The sequence below is a fragment of the Panthera uncia genome, assembly GCF_023721935.1.
Source record: "Panthera uncia isolate 11264 chromosome C1 unlocalized genomic scaffold, Puncia_PCG_1.0 HiC_scaffold_4, whole genome shotgun sequence".
NCBI lineage: Eukaryota > Metazoa > Chordata > Mammalia > Carnivora > Felidae > Panthera > Panthera uncia.
Genome location: NW_026057585.1, coordinates 68,889,212 through 68,906,053, shown reverse-complemented (window position 1 = coordinate 68,906,053; position 16,842 = coordinate 68,889,212). Strand labels below are relative to the sequence as shown.

Below are 16,842 nucleotides of genomic sequence, written 5' to 3'. Positions count from 1 at the left end.
TTTTATTTACCTGTTTTTTATTTTATTTTTTTAATGTTTATTTATTTTTTGAGAGAGAGAGTGCATGTTGAGGAAGGGCAGAGGGAGAGGGAGAAACAGAATCTGAAGCAGGCTCCAGGCTCTGAACTGTCAGCATAGAGCCTGATGCAGGGCTCAAACTCACAAACTGCGAGATCATGACCCGAGCCGAAGTCGGTCGCTTAACCAACTAAGCCACGAAGGTGCTCCTTATTTTTACTTTTTAAATTTTTTTATTAAAAACATTTTTTTTAATGTTTATTTTTGAGAGAGAAAGAGACAGTGCGAGTGGGGGAGGGGAAGAGAGAGAGAGAGGGAGACACAGAATCTGAAGCAGGGCAGGCTCTGAGCACAGAGCCCAACACAGGGCTTGAACCCACGAACTGTGAGATCATGACCTGAGCTGAGGTCGGAGGCTTAACCTACTGAGCCACACTGGCGGCCCATTTACTTTTTTTAAGTTTATTTATCTGAGAGAGACAGAGTGAGAATGGGGGAGGGGCAGAGAGGGAGGGAGAGAATCCCAAGCAGGTTCTGTGCATGGTAAGCGCAGAGCCCAGTATAGGGCTTGAACTCATGAAACCATGAGATCATGACCTGAGCTGAGATCAAGAGTCAGTTGCTTAACTGACCGAGCCACACGGGCACCCCCCAAACATTTTAAGTAATAACTCAAATTAAGACTGGAAACACTAAACTCTTATTTCCCAAAATCTGGCAAAACACCATTGGGACTTGTAAATAGAAACCTTATGTATAAAGAGGGCATTGACAAATCTCTAAGAGGAGCTTCCCATAAATTATACAATGTTTAGGATATTTATGTTAATTTTACCTGTCCAAATTTAAACTAGGGAGGGCTGAGCGTCTTTTCTGATTTGAGAACTTTTCTCATGAAACTTATCAAAAGTAAAAAAACAAATCTAATTATTTCTAGTACATTTGAAAGGACACCTTGTGATTTTTCCAGGGATCCTATGGGATATCTCTAAGATAGCTTTAGTTAGTAAAAATATACTGAAAGTTTTATTGTTTTCTATATTTAGGATCTGATTTTGGGAAGGCAAACCTTCAAGGAGTTGTCAGTGAAAATGCTTAAGATAGGAGTGTTGGTGCTTGAGAAATAATACCCAGGTATTTTACCAGGGTGACAATAAAACATTTTAAAATGAGCATTGAAGGTAACCAATTTTAAATAACCACAACTTTTTCATGAGGAGCCTTTGTTTGTTTTCTTAAGTAATTAAGGACATAATTAGCCAGTATAAAGCAAAGAAAATTATTCTAATAAGACACAAAATAATTGCTATCTGGGCATATTACACAGAAAAAAAAAAGAATAGCTTTTAATATTGTAGGTGAAGGCGATAAACTGTAAACCAGGGAAATTGGCCCATCAATACTGAACAAACTTAGCTAAGATTTTAACCAGTTCATAGCTTTTCAGACTCGTGGCGTGGTATTATAAACCATGGCAAATAAAATTCTCTTGCTAAGTTTTGTTCATTATTTTCCTTTATATTCTGTAACATATTTACAATTTACTTGAGGACAGTTCTTAGGGGGTCATCAAGGTCAAATTTAATTTAAAAAAATTTTTTTAATTTAATTTATTTAAATTCACATCCAAATTAGTTAGCATCTAGTGCAACAATGATTTCAGGAGTAGATTCCTTAGTGCCTCTTACCCATTAGCCCATCCCCCCTCCCACACCCTCTCCAGTAACCCCTTGTTTGTTCTCCATATTTATGAGCCTTTTTTTTTTTTTTTAATGTTTATTTATTTTTGAGAGAGAGAGAGAGTGCGAGTGGGAGAGGACAGAGAGACAGACAGACAGAATCCAAAGCAGGCTCCAGGCTCTGAGCTGTCAGCATGGAGTTGCTGCGGGGCTTGAACTCACAAACCGCGAGATCACGACCTCAGCCAAAGTCAGATGCTCAACCGACTGAGCCACCCAGGCGCTCCAATGAGTCTCTTCTGGTTTGTCCCCCTTCCTGTTTTTATATTATTTTTGTTTCTCTTCCCTTATGTTCATCTGTTTTATCTCTTTTTTTAATTTTATTTTTTTATTTTTTAAAATTTATATCCAAATTAGCATATAGTGCAACAATGATTTCAGGAGTAGATTCCTTAGTGCCCCTTACCCATTTAACCCCTCCTGTAACCCTCAGTTTGTTCTCCATATTTACGAGTCTCTTCTGTTTTGTCCTCCTCCCTGTTTTTATATTATTTTTGTTTCCCTTCCCTTATGTTCATCTGTTTTGTCTCTTCGTCTCTTCATGTCCTCATATGAGTGAAGTCATACGATTTTTGTCTTTCTCTAATTTCACTTAGCATAATACCCTCCAGTTCCATCCATGTAATTGCAAATGGCAAGATTTCATTCTTTTTGACTGCCGAGTAAATACTCCATTGTATATATATACCACATCTTCTTTACCCATTCATCCATCGATGGACATTTGGGCTCTTTCCATACTTTGGCTATTGTTGATAGTGCTGCTATAAACATGGGGGTGCATGTGTCCCTTCGAAACAGCACACCTGTATCCCTTGGATAAACACCTAAGTAGTGCAGTTGCTGGGTTGTAAGGTAGTTCTATTTTTAGTTTTTTCCCTACTGTTTTCCAGAGTGGCTGTACCAACTTGCATTCCTAAAATGATACTAACATGCAGTGCATTTATCATTGCTATCTTAAAATGAATCAATAAGTAAACATTTAAAAATGTCTCAGACTGTCCAGCCAATCATAGTCAACCCATATAATCAAGAGCTAATAATAATGTTTTGAGGTGCTAAGTTTTGAGATTATTTAAGTATGTTAAAGATGTTTGTGTCCTCCCAAAATTCAGATGTTGAAGCCTATCCCCCAATCTTCTGGTATTTGGAGGTGGGGCCTTTGGGAAGTAATTAGACTACCACAACAATCAATATGTAGAATATTTTTATTACCCAAAACATACCTTGCATGGTTTTGCAGTCAATTCTCCTTCCACCCTTGGCTCCAGGCAACCACTGATCTGCTTTTTGGGGCTATAGATTAGTTTTGCCTATGGCAGAATTTCATATGTGAAAAATCATACAGTATTGACTCTTTTGTATTAGACTTCCTCATGTTCCTCAAGTACTCCTGTTCATTTTATTTATTTTTTTAAAGATTTTTTAAATGTTTGTTTATTTTTGAGAAAGACAGATTGGGAGTTGGGGAGGGGCAGAGAAAGAGGGAGACACAGAATCTGAAGCAGGCTCGAGGCTCTGAGCTGTCAGCATACTGCCCAACATGGGGCTAGTACTCTTGTTCCTTTTAATGCTTAGTATTTTCTTGTGTAAATATGCCACTATTTGTTTGGTAGATATTTGGGTTGTTTCCAGTTTTTGGATATTATGAATAAAGCTGCTATGATCATTCATGTACAAGTCTTTTTATGGACATATGTTTTCATTTTTTTGAGGTATATAACTGCGAATGGTCCAGCCATTAAAATAGTACCCTAATTATTGCTACCATCAATGGGAGTAGCTTAGCCATAAACAAACCTAACACAAAACCTGATTATATAGAGGAAAATTAAACTTATAAAAGTAGAGAGTCAACAAAGTTCAGATTGCCACTTAAAATTTACCTTTAGAAGTTAAGAAAAGATATGTGTGGGCAGCCCACATGAGGTACACTTCTCATCTGTGGCTCTGTGAGGTGAATCCATTGGGCATTTTGGTGGAGTACTTGCAGTACTGTTTAACAGGTAATTTTCCAAAAAAGAAAATCATGACTCTTATCTAGATATAAAATGAAAACATTTAAAGATTAAAAAAAAAAAAGCCTCATCATTAATGAGGGAATCAGATGTTATAACCAGTTATCAATTTTTTCCATTATCAATATTTATGATTGAAAGTTGGCAAAATATCAAGGATCATAATTTCATTAATATTGTCCCCATATTGATACTCATCTGTTTGAGCAATAAAGTAAAGGCAAGCAATTCATAAATTGTTAAAATGCCTATACTTTTCCTTGGCTTTATTTCAGCAAAATCACTATGTTGTAATTAAGATTGTTTAAAATAAATGGTATTATCTTTATGTCAATTATATCTCAATAAAACTAGGAAAAAATGTTAAATAATTCATCAATATTTTATATTATATATTGAAATTATATTTTGAGTATACTATATTACATTAAATAAGATATATTAAAATTTTAAAAATTGTGTTATCTTGATAACAGTGCCAAATTAACTTTGAGGCATTTTATTTCTTAACATTATTAAAAAATAAGTTCTATTTAGAGGGTGTTTATTCTGCTGCAGATGAACCATGAATTTTGCACATAAACTTTGTGATGGAATTTCATAAATAATGGTCATCATGGAAGATATTGCACAGTGTTGTAATATCACCTTATAAATTACTGTCACTTTTATTGCAATTTCACCATTTCTTAAAAGCAACGTCTAGGGCCTTATAACATTTGTTAAGGTCTTCTTTAATCTTTTCAGTGCTGGGATATTATAAACAAAAGCAACAATAGCAGTATGTTCATACTAAATCTTAATATGTTGCTGGTTCCAAAGTAGTCTATAGAGATCAGCTTAGGATTATTTGGCAGTGACTCTTCTTTATAGTCATGTATGGTGAACATAATCTAAGGTGGCCCCCATGGTTTCCTTCTCCTCTGGGTGTTCACACATTTGTGTGTTGCTCCTCCCTTTGAATGTGGACACTACCTTTGACTTGCTTCTAACAGAACAACAGGACATAGTACAGGTGATGAGATATCACTCCTTTGACTATTTTATGGTATGTAAGACTCTGTAGTTAGTAGGCTCACCATAGAGACTGTACTTGTTTGATGAAGTAGGTAGCTATGTTGGAAAAGCCCATGTGGCAAGGAACTGCGGTAGCTTCTAGGAGGTGAGGTGGCTTTCAGTTGATATCCAGCAAGCAGCTAGGGCCCTCAGTTTTACAACCACAAGGAAATGAATTCAGCCAATTACAATACTGGGCTTAGAAGTGGACTCTTCCCCAGCCTAGCCTCCCTTATGAAAACACAACCTAGGCAACACTGTGAATGTCTCACTTTGTGAGACCCTAAGCAGAGGACCTAGCTAAGCTGTGCTTAAATTTTTGATTCACAAAAACTGAAATTAATTAGTTTGTTTAAAGTGGCTATATTTGTGATAATATGTTATTCGATAGAAAATGAATACATGATACAGATGTACTTATTACATTTTCTTGCTTTAATTTCTGTATATTGCAATGTCAGTTTCATTATATCTGGTATGTGGAAATTCTTTTGACTAAATTATTTTTAATCTTTTAAAAGGTGAAAGAGCCAAACTGCTAAACAGATTTCTTTCGTTTTTGTCTCCCCATCAAATGGTAAATGTTAAGTGTTTAAGTTTGTAAACTTAAACACTCTTTGGAGTGTTCTCCAAATTCTCTTTGGAGAATTACATAATTCTCCAAAAATGGTTGTATCATTTTATACTCCCTCTAGTGATATTGAGAGTTCTAGTTGGCCCACATCCATACTAACACTTGTTATGGTCAGACTTTAAATTTTAGTCATTCTAGTGGGTGGGTAGTGGTATCTCACTGTAGTTTTAACTTGTATTTGCCAGATGAAAAATGATGTTGAGCATGTTTCTCATGTACAAATTGGCTATTTGTATATCTTCTTTTGTGAAATGTGTGCTCTAGTCATTTGCTCACTTAAAATGAATTGTTTAGTTTATTATTATTACTAAGAGATGTTTATACATTCCAGGTATAGATCTTTTGTCAGATACATTGTGACTGTATTCCTCCGTCTATGGCTTGCCTTTTTCCTTTGAAAAATATTTGCAACAGTAACTTTCAAAGAGCAAAAGGTCAACCTCCCTGGTGGTCTAGTGGTTAGGATTCGGCGCTCTCAAAGAGCAAAAGGTCTTAATTTTTATATTGTTCAGCTTGTGAATTTTTATTTTTTTGTGAGTTCAATTTGTGAATATTCATCCTATGTACATCCAAGAAATCCTTGCCTGTCCTGAGATCATGAAGATTTTCTCCAGTGTTTTCTTCTAGAAGTTCTGTAATTTTAGCTTTTACATTGGGTCTTAGTCCCTTTTGAATTATTTTTAACTTTAAAAATTGTGATAAAATACATATAACATTTAATTATACACATTCTCAAGTATACAATTTAATGGCATTAAGTTTATTCACAATGTTGTGCAACTATCACCATTATATTTCTAAACTTTTTCATCACCCCAAGTATAAACTCTGTAGCCTTTAAGAAATAAGGCTTTCCCAGCTTCTGGTGGCTCTATTGTACTTTCTGTCTCTATGCATTCACCTATTACAGGTACTTCATGTGAGTAGAATCACACAATATTTGGCCTTTTATGTCTGGCTTATGTCACTTAACATAATTCATTTTGTCCATATCTTAAGTCAATTTTGGTAAGATATTTTTTGAGTTTTTCTTTTTTAATTTTTAATGTTTATTTATTTTTGAGAGAGAGTGTGAGCAGGGGAGGGGCAGAGAGACAGAGGGAGACAGAGCATCCAAAGCAGGCTCCAGGCTCTGAGCTGTCAGCACAGAACCCGATGCCGGGCTCGAACCCACAGACTGTGAGATCACAACCTGAGCTGAAGTCGGACGCTTAACCGACTGAGCCACCAAGGTGCCCCTTGAGGTTTTTAATTTATGTTATTGGCATAAGTTGTTCCTGGTATTCTCATTCTTTTATTGTCTGTTGAAGTGTTGCGATAGCCCATCTTTTATTCCTAAGAATGGTAATTTGTGTTTTCTCTCCTTTGCTTCTTGATTTGTCTTACTAGGAATTTTTTTTTTTTTTTTTTTTAGAGTAAACTCTACATCCAATGTGGGGCTTGAACTCACGACCCCAAAATCAAGAGTCACAGGCTCTAAACTGACTGAGCCAGCTGGGTGCCTCTGTCTTACTAGGATTTTTATTAATTTTATTAATATTTTCAAAGAACCCACTTTTGGCTTTGTTAATTTTTTCTATTTTTTCTTTTCTGTCATTGATTTCCTTTTAGAAGCATGTCCTAAACCATTGAGGCTGCCTCTAGACCTCATGACAGGGCTCTTCTGTTCCTGCCCCCCCCCCCTTTTTTTTTAATTGAGATGTAGTTGACAGACAGTGTTTTAGTCATTGATTTCTGCCTTTACTTGTATGTATTCTTATATTTTGATTTTTAAATTTTAATTGGCTTTTCTTTTTTCAGTTTTTAATCTAGAGGCATAAATTAGTGTAAGCATTTTATTTTTTATTTTTTTTATTAAAAAAAAATTTTTTTTTAACGTTTATTTTTGAGACAGAGAGAGACAGAGCATGAATGGGGGAGGGTCAGAGAGAGAGGGAGACACAGAATCTGAAACAGGCTCCAGGCTCTGAGCTGTCAGCACAGAGCCCGACGCAGAGCTCGAACTCACGGACCGCGAGATCATGACCTGAGCCGAAGTCGGACGCTTAACCGACTGAGCCACCCAGGCGCCCCTAGTGTAAGCATTTTAATGTAAGCATTTAAAGCTATAATTTCCTTCTAAGTGCTCCTTTAACTGCATACTATAAAGTTTGATATGTTGTGTATTCATTTTAAATTAATCTAAATTATTTTCTAATTTCCTTTGTCATTTCACCTTTGATCAATAGCATATTTAGAAGTGTGGTTTAATTTCCAGATGTTGGGGAATTATGTAAAAATTGTAATTGATTTTGAATTCTGTTGTGTTCAGATAACATACTTTATAGGATTTCAGTCTTTTGAAATTTCTTGAGATTTCTTTTATGGTCTAGCCTGTGGTCTTTCTTGATGTATGTTCAATGTATGTTTGATTAGCTACCCGGCATTCTAACTGGTGCCTTCTCAGCCTGGGATGTTTCCCCTTTTTCTGGGTTTGCATTTTTGTGTTGCCTTTTCCCAGTGCCTGAAAACTACTGCTTCGTATACTTTGTCTAGTTTTATGGGGCTTTGTAGCAGAATAGCTAGTTTTGTTCTCCTTCATACAGTTTGTCTAGTTTTATGGGGCTTTGTAGCAGACTAGCTACTTTTGTTTCCATAACTCTCATAGTTGCAGGTGAAAGTTTGACAGTCTTAATGCCTAAAATTGAGAGTTTTTTCTTAGTTCTCTCATAAGTGAGAACCTGTATTTTGTTTCAAGTTAATGAAAGTGTCATTTCTACTTTGTCATTTTCCTCCTTAGATAACTTATTACATATAACAAAGTTGTTTAACATGACTTTTGTCCCTGTTATAATCTATAGAACTGAGTTTTATATATATATATATATATATATATATATATATATATATGTATATATATATATATTTTTTAAGTTAGGTATGATTTTTCTTTTTCCAGTAAAATTAATCATTTCAGTCTTTATTCAGTCTTGCTAGTGACCATTTGTTTCATCATTTTTCAACCAGCTTAAATCTTTAGTCATTTTAGCTTCAAATTTCAAAATAATTTACATTAAACCTGTAAGTTTTTCTCTATTTTCTGTGATCACGTTGCTGTTAAACCACAGGAGGAAAAAAAAAAACCACCTTTCTACTTGGCTAAACATTAGATAAATAATATTAAGAACAATTATACATGCATCTATATTGGCATTTACTTCTGTTCTTTGACTATGATGGCTTATTTCCTGTTTATTCAGTCTTTTCTTTAGTGCTAATAATTGTATGTGTGCCTTCTGTGTGCAGTGAAGTCTGTTCACTTTCGTTAATTTTGTTTTTTAATTTAAGCAGTACAACTTATTTGTAGATTTTTTATTTCTTAAGTTCTACTTTCCTGCTTTTTCTATCTCTGTCATGATTATATCTTGTACTCATTATTACAATGATCTATAGGATTTAAAAAGAAAATGTACTTGTATTCAGAGAGTATCAAGTTTGAATACATATATTTTATAGTTTTCAAAAATATATTGCAAACTATAAAAATATGGAATGCTTCCTGAACTTGTGTGTCATCCTTGCCCAGGGGCCAGCTAATCTTCTCTCTATCATTCCAGTTTTAGTATATGTGTTGCCAAAGTGAGCACAAGTTTGAATATATTTTTATAAAAATATAAAGTAAAAAATTGAACATTTTCATGCTTTTAAAATTATTTTGTTTTTAAGTATTTTAAATTATTTACCCTAAATTTAAGAATGTTGTGATTTCGGGGTACCTGGGTGGCTCAGTCGGTTAAATGTCTGACTTCAGCTCAGGTTATGATCTCACATTTCGTGAGTTTGAGCCCCGCATTGGGCTCTGTGCTGACAGCTTGGAGCCTAGAGCCTGCTTCCGATTCTGTGTGTCTCTCTCTCTCTGCCCTTCCCCTGCTCACACTCTGTCTCTCACTCAAAAATAAATAAACATTAAAAAAATTTAAAAATTTTGTGATTTCTGGATACATCTGAGTATGTATTTTTTTTTAATGTTTATTTATTTTTGAGAGAGAGAAAGTCAGAGGGAGAGTGAGAGAGAGAATCCCAAGCAGGCTATGTGCCATCAGTGCCTGACATGGGGCTCGAACTCATGAATCATGAGATCATGACCTGAGCCAAAATCAAGAGTTGGACACTTAACTGATGAGCCACCCAGGTGCTCCTAAGTATATATTTTTATAGATAACATTTTAATTTTAGCATTAACTATACAATTATCACCATTAAAAATTAGCCTTTGGCCTTAACATATGTTATGTCTAGACCTGCACATAAATAAACTTACTGGTGATGTGAATTCCTTAATTCTGCAAAATGTTCCTCAGCTGCCATGTGCTCTGTTATGAATACTGAGGTAAATGATAAATATCTTTAGAACCATGAATTGGAACAGAAAGAAATTAAGTAAATAGTTGTTGGGTTGTATTTAGAACCATACTTGGATTAGACAAGAAATCTATTTTATTCATGTTATCTGAGAGGAGGAAGGATTTGACAGGTTAATTAATTTGTCTTTTTGCTTACTTCTAAGGCCCTTTGCTGTTCAGATACTTTATAATCTCAGCAGAATTCTTTCTGAAGTTTGCAGTTTCACAGTCCATAACAGCAATCTGACATGGTTGTCTTCTTAAAAAATACAAAGGAAGAAACATGTGGGCAACTGTTTTCCTGAGGTTTGAATAGTGTAAGTCATGAGAATGGATTTTTAGGGTTCTACTTTGTCAGTACAGAATTCTAAGTCACAAGTGTGATAGAAGCAACCCATTTCTTTAATGAATTTATTTTTGTGTATTTGTTATTTTGCAGAACTGCTAAAGTGAGAAGCCTGTGGCAGAGACCCTTCTTGCCTGGCCTAAGGATAGTAATGCAGTTGATAAATAGTTGTGAACAAATAAGAAAAAGCAGATGTTTAATCTTCCATACCTCAAATTGTTGAATGCTATCCAGTCCCAGGGAAATGTTAAGCCCTCCTAGTGCTGACACAGCCACAGGAATATTGGCACACATGTATTATAATGCCAGTAAGTTTAAAGAAAGTGCTTTGTGTGGGGATGTTAAACTCTGGGAGTAAGAGTGATGCTTTCTTTGGGTTAGATGAAGGACATAAAATATGACTCCCATTCTCTAAAAATCAAATATTTAAGGAGCTCCATGCTCTGCCTCCTCTCCCAATTTATTATTGCACAGCAGGCTAGAGAGAAGTGTATTTGCTGCTGTTGTCAGAATCGTCTGCTGAAAGGTATTTATAGCACAATGGTTCATTACATTGATTCTAGAGATTACCTCAGTTCACCAACTTGGCTGAAGACAGGAATACTTCTGGCTAGCATACATAGTTCATATGTAGGGTAACTAGGTGCAAATATATTGAAGAAAGGGTACTTTCTGCTTTACCACTGGCATGATTTTAACATCCTCGTGCTGCCGCCTTTTTTTTTTTTTTAATAATGAGAATAATAATAGCGCATATATTATAGGACTGTGATGAGGACTACCTGGGTATTATGTGTAGTGTGCTTAGAATAGAGTCTAGTACATAGTAAGTACTTACAAATGTGTAAATGTTCGTTGCTGTTATGTCATCATTATATATTACTGTTATTGTTCAGGAGCATGGGCTTGGGTATTAGAGACTGGACAATGTTGATTAAACTTAAGGCTGGCCTTAACTTAACCTGAGATGGGGATAGACCATGGTTGGTTTCTTAGTTGTGGGAGTGTGGGCTTTTGTGACTGACCCTGATAATTACTTGTTGAGAGGTTGTAGATTTCAGAGTGTTTCCATTTTCATTAGGACTTCTAGAGAACAGGGGATTCTGAAATAGGAGCTGTGAGAGCCAAGTGATGGACTAGTACATGGAAGGACGAGTGAGTGTCTGTAGCTACTAGGTGGGGGCGAGTTTGCTTGGGTAATTAGAACAGTGGCTTTCAAATTTTGTAGACTCTGACCCCCTTTTTTTAAAAAAAATTTTTTAATAAACTATTTTTGAGAGAGAGAGAGAGAGAGAGAGAGAGATTGAAGCAAGGGAGGGGCAGAGAGAGAGAGAGAGAGAGAGAGATTGAAGCAAGGGAGGGGCAGAGAGAGAGAGAGAGAGGGAGACACAGAGTCTGTAGCAGGCTTGAGGCTCTGAGCTATGGACACAGAGCCTGAGGCAGGATTCAAACTAACAAACCATGAGATCATGACCTGAGCCGAAGTCAGATGCTTAACCTACTGAGCCCCCCAGGCGCCCCTACTCTGACCCTTAATAACAAATAGATTTTATATTGCAGCCCATCACATGTGTTTGCCCTTGTATATTTATATGTATTACCAGTAATAGATGTCACAAACATGCATATTTCATAAAACAGTTCTGTGTAAAGCACTCTGATATTTTCTATTCTATTTCATTCTGTTTTCCTTTTAAGAAAATGTTGGTCCTGACTTCCTGAAATGATTTTATGAGTTAATAAAGAGTTGTGACCTGCAGCTGAAAAGTATTGGTTGGGGTATGAATTAATCCTTTGAATGTTACCCTAGAAAAACAGTTTGACATACTTTGTCATCTAGATAAATGAGTTGGCAGGTGCTCTGAAGCAGGGGACCAAGACTTTTGCTTACTCTGGCTCCCTTAACTGTTGTTGTTTAGCTCTGCTTGATCACTTGGCTTTACCTGAGCACTTGGCTTTCTTCAGGCCAGGCTGTTTTTGTCAGATGGTTTTTTGTGTGTCTGGGCTGATCTCCTCTACAATGGGAGCTAGCTCCTTGAGGGCAAGACCTATAGTAATAGCTAACGGTTCTGTAGCACTTCTGTGCTAGGCACTTTTCTGTTTTACATATATTAATCTTCACCACAATCTATAGATAGGTACCTTAATTATTTGCATTCTACAGATAGGGAAAACAAAGCATACAAGGTTAAATAGCTTACACTTCTTTAGAGTTCTTCTGTAGCTTACCTTAATGTCTTGTGTAACATCTGCCATGCAAATGATTTTATTAATAGTTACTGGTTGAAATTAAACCAATACTTTCTGGACTTATTTTCTTAGCTTCCTATGGCTTTTCTCACCACAAACTTATTCAAGTGATTAGAGAGTAATAGAAATTGAATTAAAAATGATGCTAAACTTTGTTTATGGAGGGAGTACAGAGTTTATTTAAATTGGTCAAATTCAGAATTTGAATAATGGCTATGCTTTGAGTCCTAACATTAAGACTATAATACTTCACCTGACCTGTGCTTGGGAATGAATAATGTTGCATAAATGCCCATGTATTCTTAGCTCCTTAATTTACCAATTTGGGATCTTAATATTCTTTCTTCCAATCCACCGCCCACTGCAACAGCTGTTCTATAGTGGCCCACACCACCAGAGTTAATGGCATTTCTGTCACAGTGTGAGTTTTCAAGTTGGTATTTACAGTTTTGCCAGAGTCTTCACTGCTACCAGGCCTCAGGGTTGGAGGTTGCAACTGACTTGTGGGGGAGGGAGTTTGGTGCTTGTCACTGGGGAGGAACAAGGTGCTCTCTGACGCTCTGATTTGTTACAGGCGGAGTGTGAATGATGTCAGGCAGATCAGAGGACAGCTGATTCATTTGGGATCTGGGACTCCTCACTGTGCCTCATTGCTGCCTCCTGGGCTCTTAAGTCTTTTGCAGTGGGGGTGGGGTGGGGGGATTCTGAATATTATGTTTTAGAAGAACAGTGCTTTAATTTTTCTCTTAAGTTTGGGAAACCTTTGTAAGCTTCCTTTGGCTTATAGACTGCATACCCCTTGTGTGAGAGAACTTCCTGCCAAGACTCCCGAGTGTGAGAGGGCAAAAGCTTGAGTAGCCAGGAAAATGATGAAACGAAGGAGAGAGAGACTGGGAGCACCATGTCTGCGGATTCAGTAAGGAGGCTGGGGTCTCTGAGTGGAAACTGGCACATGTCAGGAAAAGAACTAATGCCAACTAACACACTTTCATTTGCTTGGATAAAAACTCTGCTTTGGAGATGCCAAGAGGGCTGGGCTGGCTTCATAAATTCAAGGTCAAAACACTGGTCCCTGGCAGGGGCCTATGGAGCTTCTAGTTCTGTAAATTGAGTTAGATATCATTTTAGGGGTGCTTAGGTACCTGGGGAACTGGGTTAATGATTAAGATCTTTTTTCCTGCCTTGAAAGCAAATGTGTATTTAAATTTACTGTCAAAGCTGCCTATACAAGCTCCATGAATGTGGGAAACAAATGGAAGTGAAAGTATCTTCTCCTTGGACTAGAGAGGGTATTGTATTTCTGCCCCTGGCCTGTCAGCTCAGGACCTCAGATCTGCCCTTGCAGATCCAAGCCTGAGTCCTTTCAGGTGTGACCTAATTTTATTTGTGTTGGCCAATATAGAAATAAAATAGAAATAGAAGAATACTTAGATAAGGATTTCAAAGCTGGGCAATGGAAGAAGGCTTCCATTTCAGGGTAGCTTTTCCAAGAGCTGCTCAGGCTTATTTAATGAAGAAATGCAGAGCGAATTGATCAGCAAATTAGGGAACCAGGGAATGAAGTGTCCTAGAATCCATTTCATTCATTGATCTGTCTTAAACTGCCTTTGTGTAACTCACAGGGTGGAGGGAATGCACTTCAGATTTTCTTCCCCTGAATGTTAGTGTTTACCTGGAGTTAGTGTGGTATACTTAAATAGACATACTTCTTCAGTGGGCTTTCTTTGGATCATTGCCTTCTGTGTTAGTGGATGCTCATTGATTGAATTAATGATTCAACAAGACCTTGGAAGACTGGACTTGTTTGAAATATATAATTAGAAGGATTGGCATATGTTTTTAAAATGGTTTATTCTCCTACTTAGACTAAAAGTTAAAGACCATAAAAAAGAAGCTTCATGAACTAAAGTATCATTTAAAGTAAAAAGGACTTGTTAGTAAAACTTTAAATTTTTAAAATTAAGCTTGTAGTTTAAGAAAACATAAGTGGTCAGAATCATGCTCTCCAAATGTTGTTGGTGCACTGCTATTGGTAATCATTAGTGATTTTGAATTTAACTTAGGAAAATTCCCCCTGAGGAGCTAGTAAGTAGTTTCTAAATCACCTTTCCTTTTTCAAACAATCCTTTTTAAACTCTAGCCTCAGTGTATAACCAGTTTGCAGAGTGTTAATTACTAGCCAGTAGAGAATGAGATTTGGTTTTCATAGATTTATAATCTTAATTATATATTCATCAACATGACTAAGCCTCATTTTATGTGATAAGATTTATAACTCCATAAGCAATATTATTTAGGTTAATAAGAACTGTCTTTTCCAAAATAGTTTTTAAAATGTTTTTATTTATTTTTGGGAGAGAGAGAAAGCGGGACAGGGGATCTGAAGTGGGCTCTGTGCTGACAGCAGAGAGCCTGATGCAGGGCTTGAACTCACAAACCCATGAACTGTGAGATCATGATCTGAGCTAAAGTCGGATGCTTAACTGACTGAGCCACCAAGGTGCCCCAATAAGAACTGTCTTATTGTATGTTCTAATTAGCTGTAGCTTGTATACACTAGGGAGTTGAGTTTTGAAATAGTTCCTTAGAAAAGTGAAAATTCTTTTTGAAAGTGAGGAATTAATCCAAAATTAATATTTCTACTACTTGTAATTTTTATTAATATGTTGAGTTTGTGGAAATTTGTGCACACCGGTAATTTTAAATAATTTTCTGCCTTCTACATTATCATTTTGTATCCTCTTTTTGTGTACTCATCTGAGAAATATGCTGAAGCCAGCTACAGGAATAATTAGTAGTAAATATTTCCTTTGAATATATGTAATTAAAACAAGTAAAATGTCACCATATTCAAATAGCCAGTAGTAACAACATAGGCAACTAACATTTTTAAACAGGTGCTTGTGTGATACCTAAGTTTTTAAAAAATCTTTGAAATGTTGTGGCTAAATATGGTGTTTGTATGGAAAGCCATGCTCCTACTATAGCAAATTAAATGCTGTGCATCTGTCAATTATTTTTCATCATCTGTGACATATCAATCAATGATCAACAAAGTAGAAATCCATATTTACCATCTGTTTTCAGTCTAATGAGGTTATTTACTTAATAGTCTTCGTTAAGACTTAACACATCAAGAGGGCTAGGTTGTTTTTAGGGGAAAAAAGTAAACTAAAATACTAAAATTTAAATAGAAGCAAAATTTATTGTACAGAATTAAATGATGTTATTTAATGTACTCATTAGTCAAGAATTAGCTAAATAAATTGGTGTTATGGTAGAGATAATCTAATTTATGAACTATTAATGTTTTACTTTTACGGACATACACATTTCTCTAGGAAGTTTTAGTCATTGAACATAAAATATTACTTCTTGCTAATTGATGATTTGTAGTAAACTTATAATATATTTCCAGAAGCCAATTCTAAATACTTTGAATACCCAAAGCTTAAATTTTTGGTTTTAATTCTGTGGATTAAGTTTTAGTCTCAATGGTCATTCTGTGCCAACACTACACTGAGGTATGATATGTGAGAATGATTTTTGACCACTATTTTTGAGCCTTTTGCCTAAACTGACCCACTTTGAATATATTTCTTTTTCGTTGAGAAATTATCCCTGACCCTTCTTTTTTCTACTGTGGTACCTTGTCAGAATCTCTACTCTTTGCCGAGGATCTGAAGTAAACCAGCACATGTTTTCACCCACATCGGCTCCAGCTTTTTACTTCACTAAAATCCCATTTAGTGCTGATTGTGCTTTGGCTACTTCTCCTCTTGCCTTTTTCCTGAACCCACAAGTTCACAGCAGTCCTGGCAGTCCCTGTTCCAGCCGCCCACTGCTGTGGAGGTAAGGAAACCTGCTGTGATGTGAGTGTGGCCTTAGTGATTGCTTTTGGCCAAGTAGGTAAAAACCCAGACCTTTCTCCTTAATGATGGGAAGAAACAGAATAAAAGTCACAGAGAAGAGTAAGAGGAATTTCAGAGATTTCTGCTGTATTCAAAATTCAAGAGAAAGTAATATAGCATATCAGTAGTTAAGACAGTTATGTGCCCATTGTGACTATTGGACAGCCCTCTGACCCCTCCATAGGAGAAGCATAGCATGGCAGAATGCTAGAGCTCTCTAAAGGTTAGCTAGTCCAAATTCCACATTTTATACAACAGGAAAACTTGATTCTGAAGTAGGTTAAGTGATTTCTTCATATTGCTGAAAATAACCTTCTTCTCTTCAGTTCTTTCTGTCTTTTCGTATAATCAGCATTTGAGTAATACTATGTGCTGGATGGTGTTTTAGGCATGAAGAACAGAAGAATGAACACAAAGAGGTAAAATACCTGCCCTCCGAGGAGCTTAGATTCTAGTGGAGGGAGACAAATGAATGAATGAATATATAA

At 36.1% G+C, this 16,842-nt stretch overlaps 1 protein-coding gene and 1 non-coding gene across 5 annotated transcripts in view; one reads left to right on the top strand and one right to left on the bottom strand.

Annotated features, from left to right (window-relative positions):
- Window positions 1–16,842, top strand: part of MAST2 (microtubule associated serine/threonine kinase 2) — a 219,378-nt gene that overhangs the window by 104,823 nt on the left and 97,713 nt on the right. Inside the window, exon 5 of one of the 4 annotated variants that reach the window (XM_049618614.1) lies at window positions 16,101–16,295. The exons of the other annotated variants lie outside the window; for them this stretch is intronic. Coding sequence (XP_049474571.1) covers window positions 16,101–16,295 — 195 coding nt within the window. The remainder of the gene's footprint in view (window positions 1–16,100; window positions 16,296–16,842) is intronic. 4 annotated transcript variants of the gene reach the window in all.
- On the bottom strand, window positions 8,986–9,091 carry LOC125913780 (U6 spliceosomal RNA). The gene has a single exon (XR_007455079.1). It is a non-coding gene; the product is annotated as a U6 spliceosomal RNA (small nuclear RNA).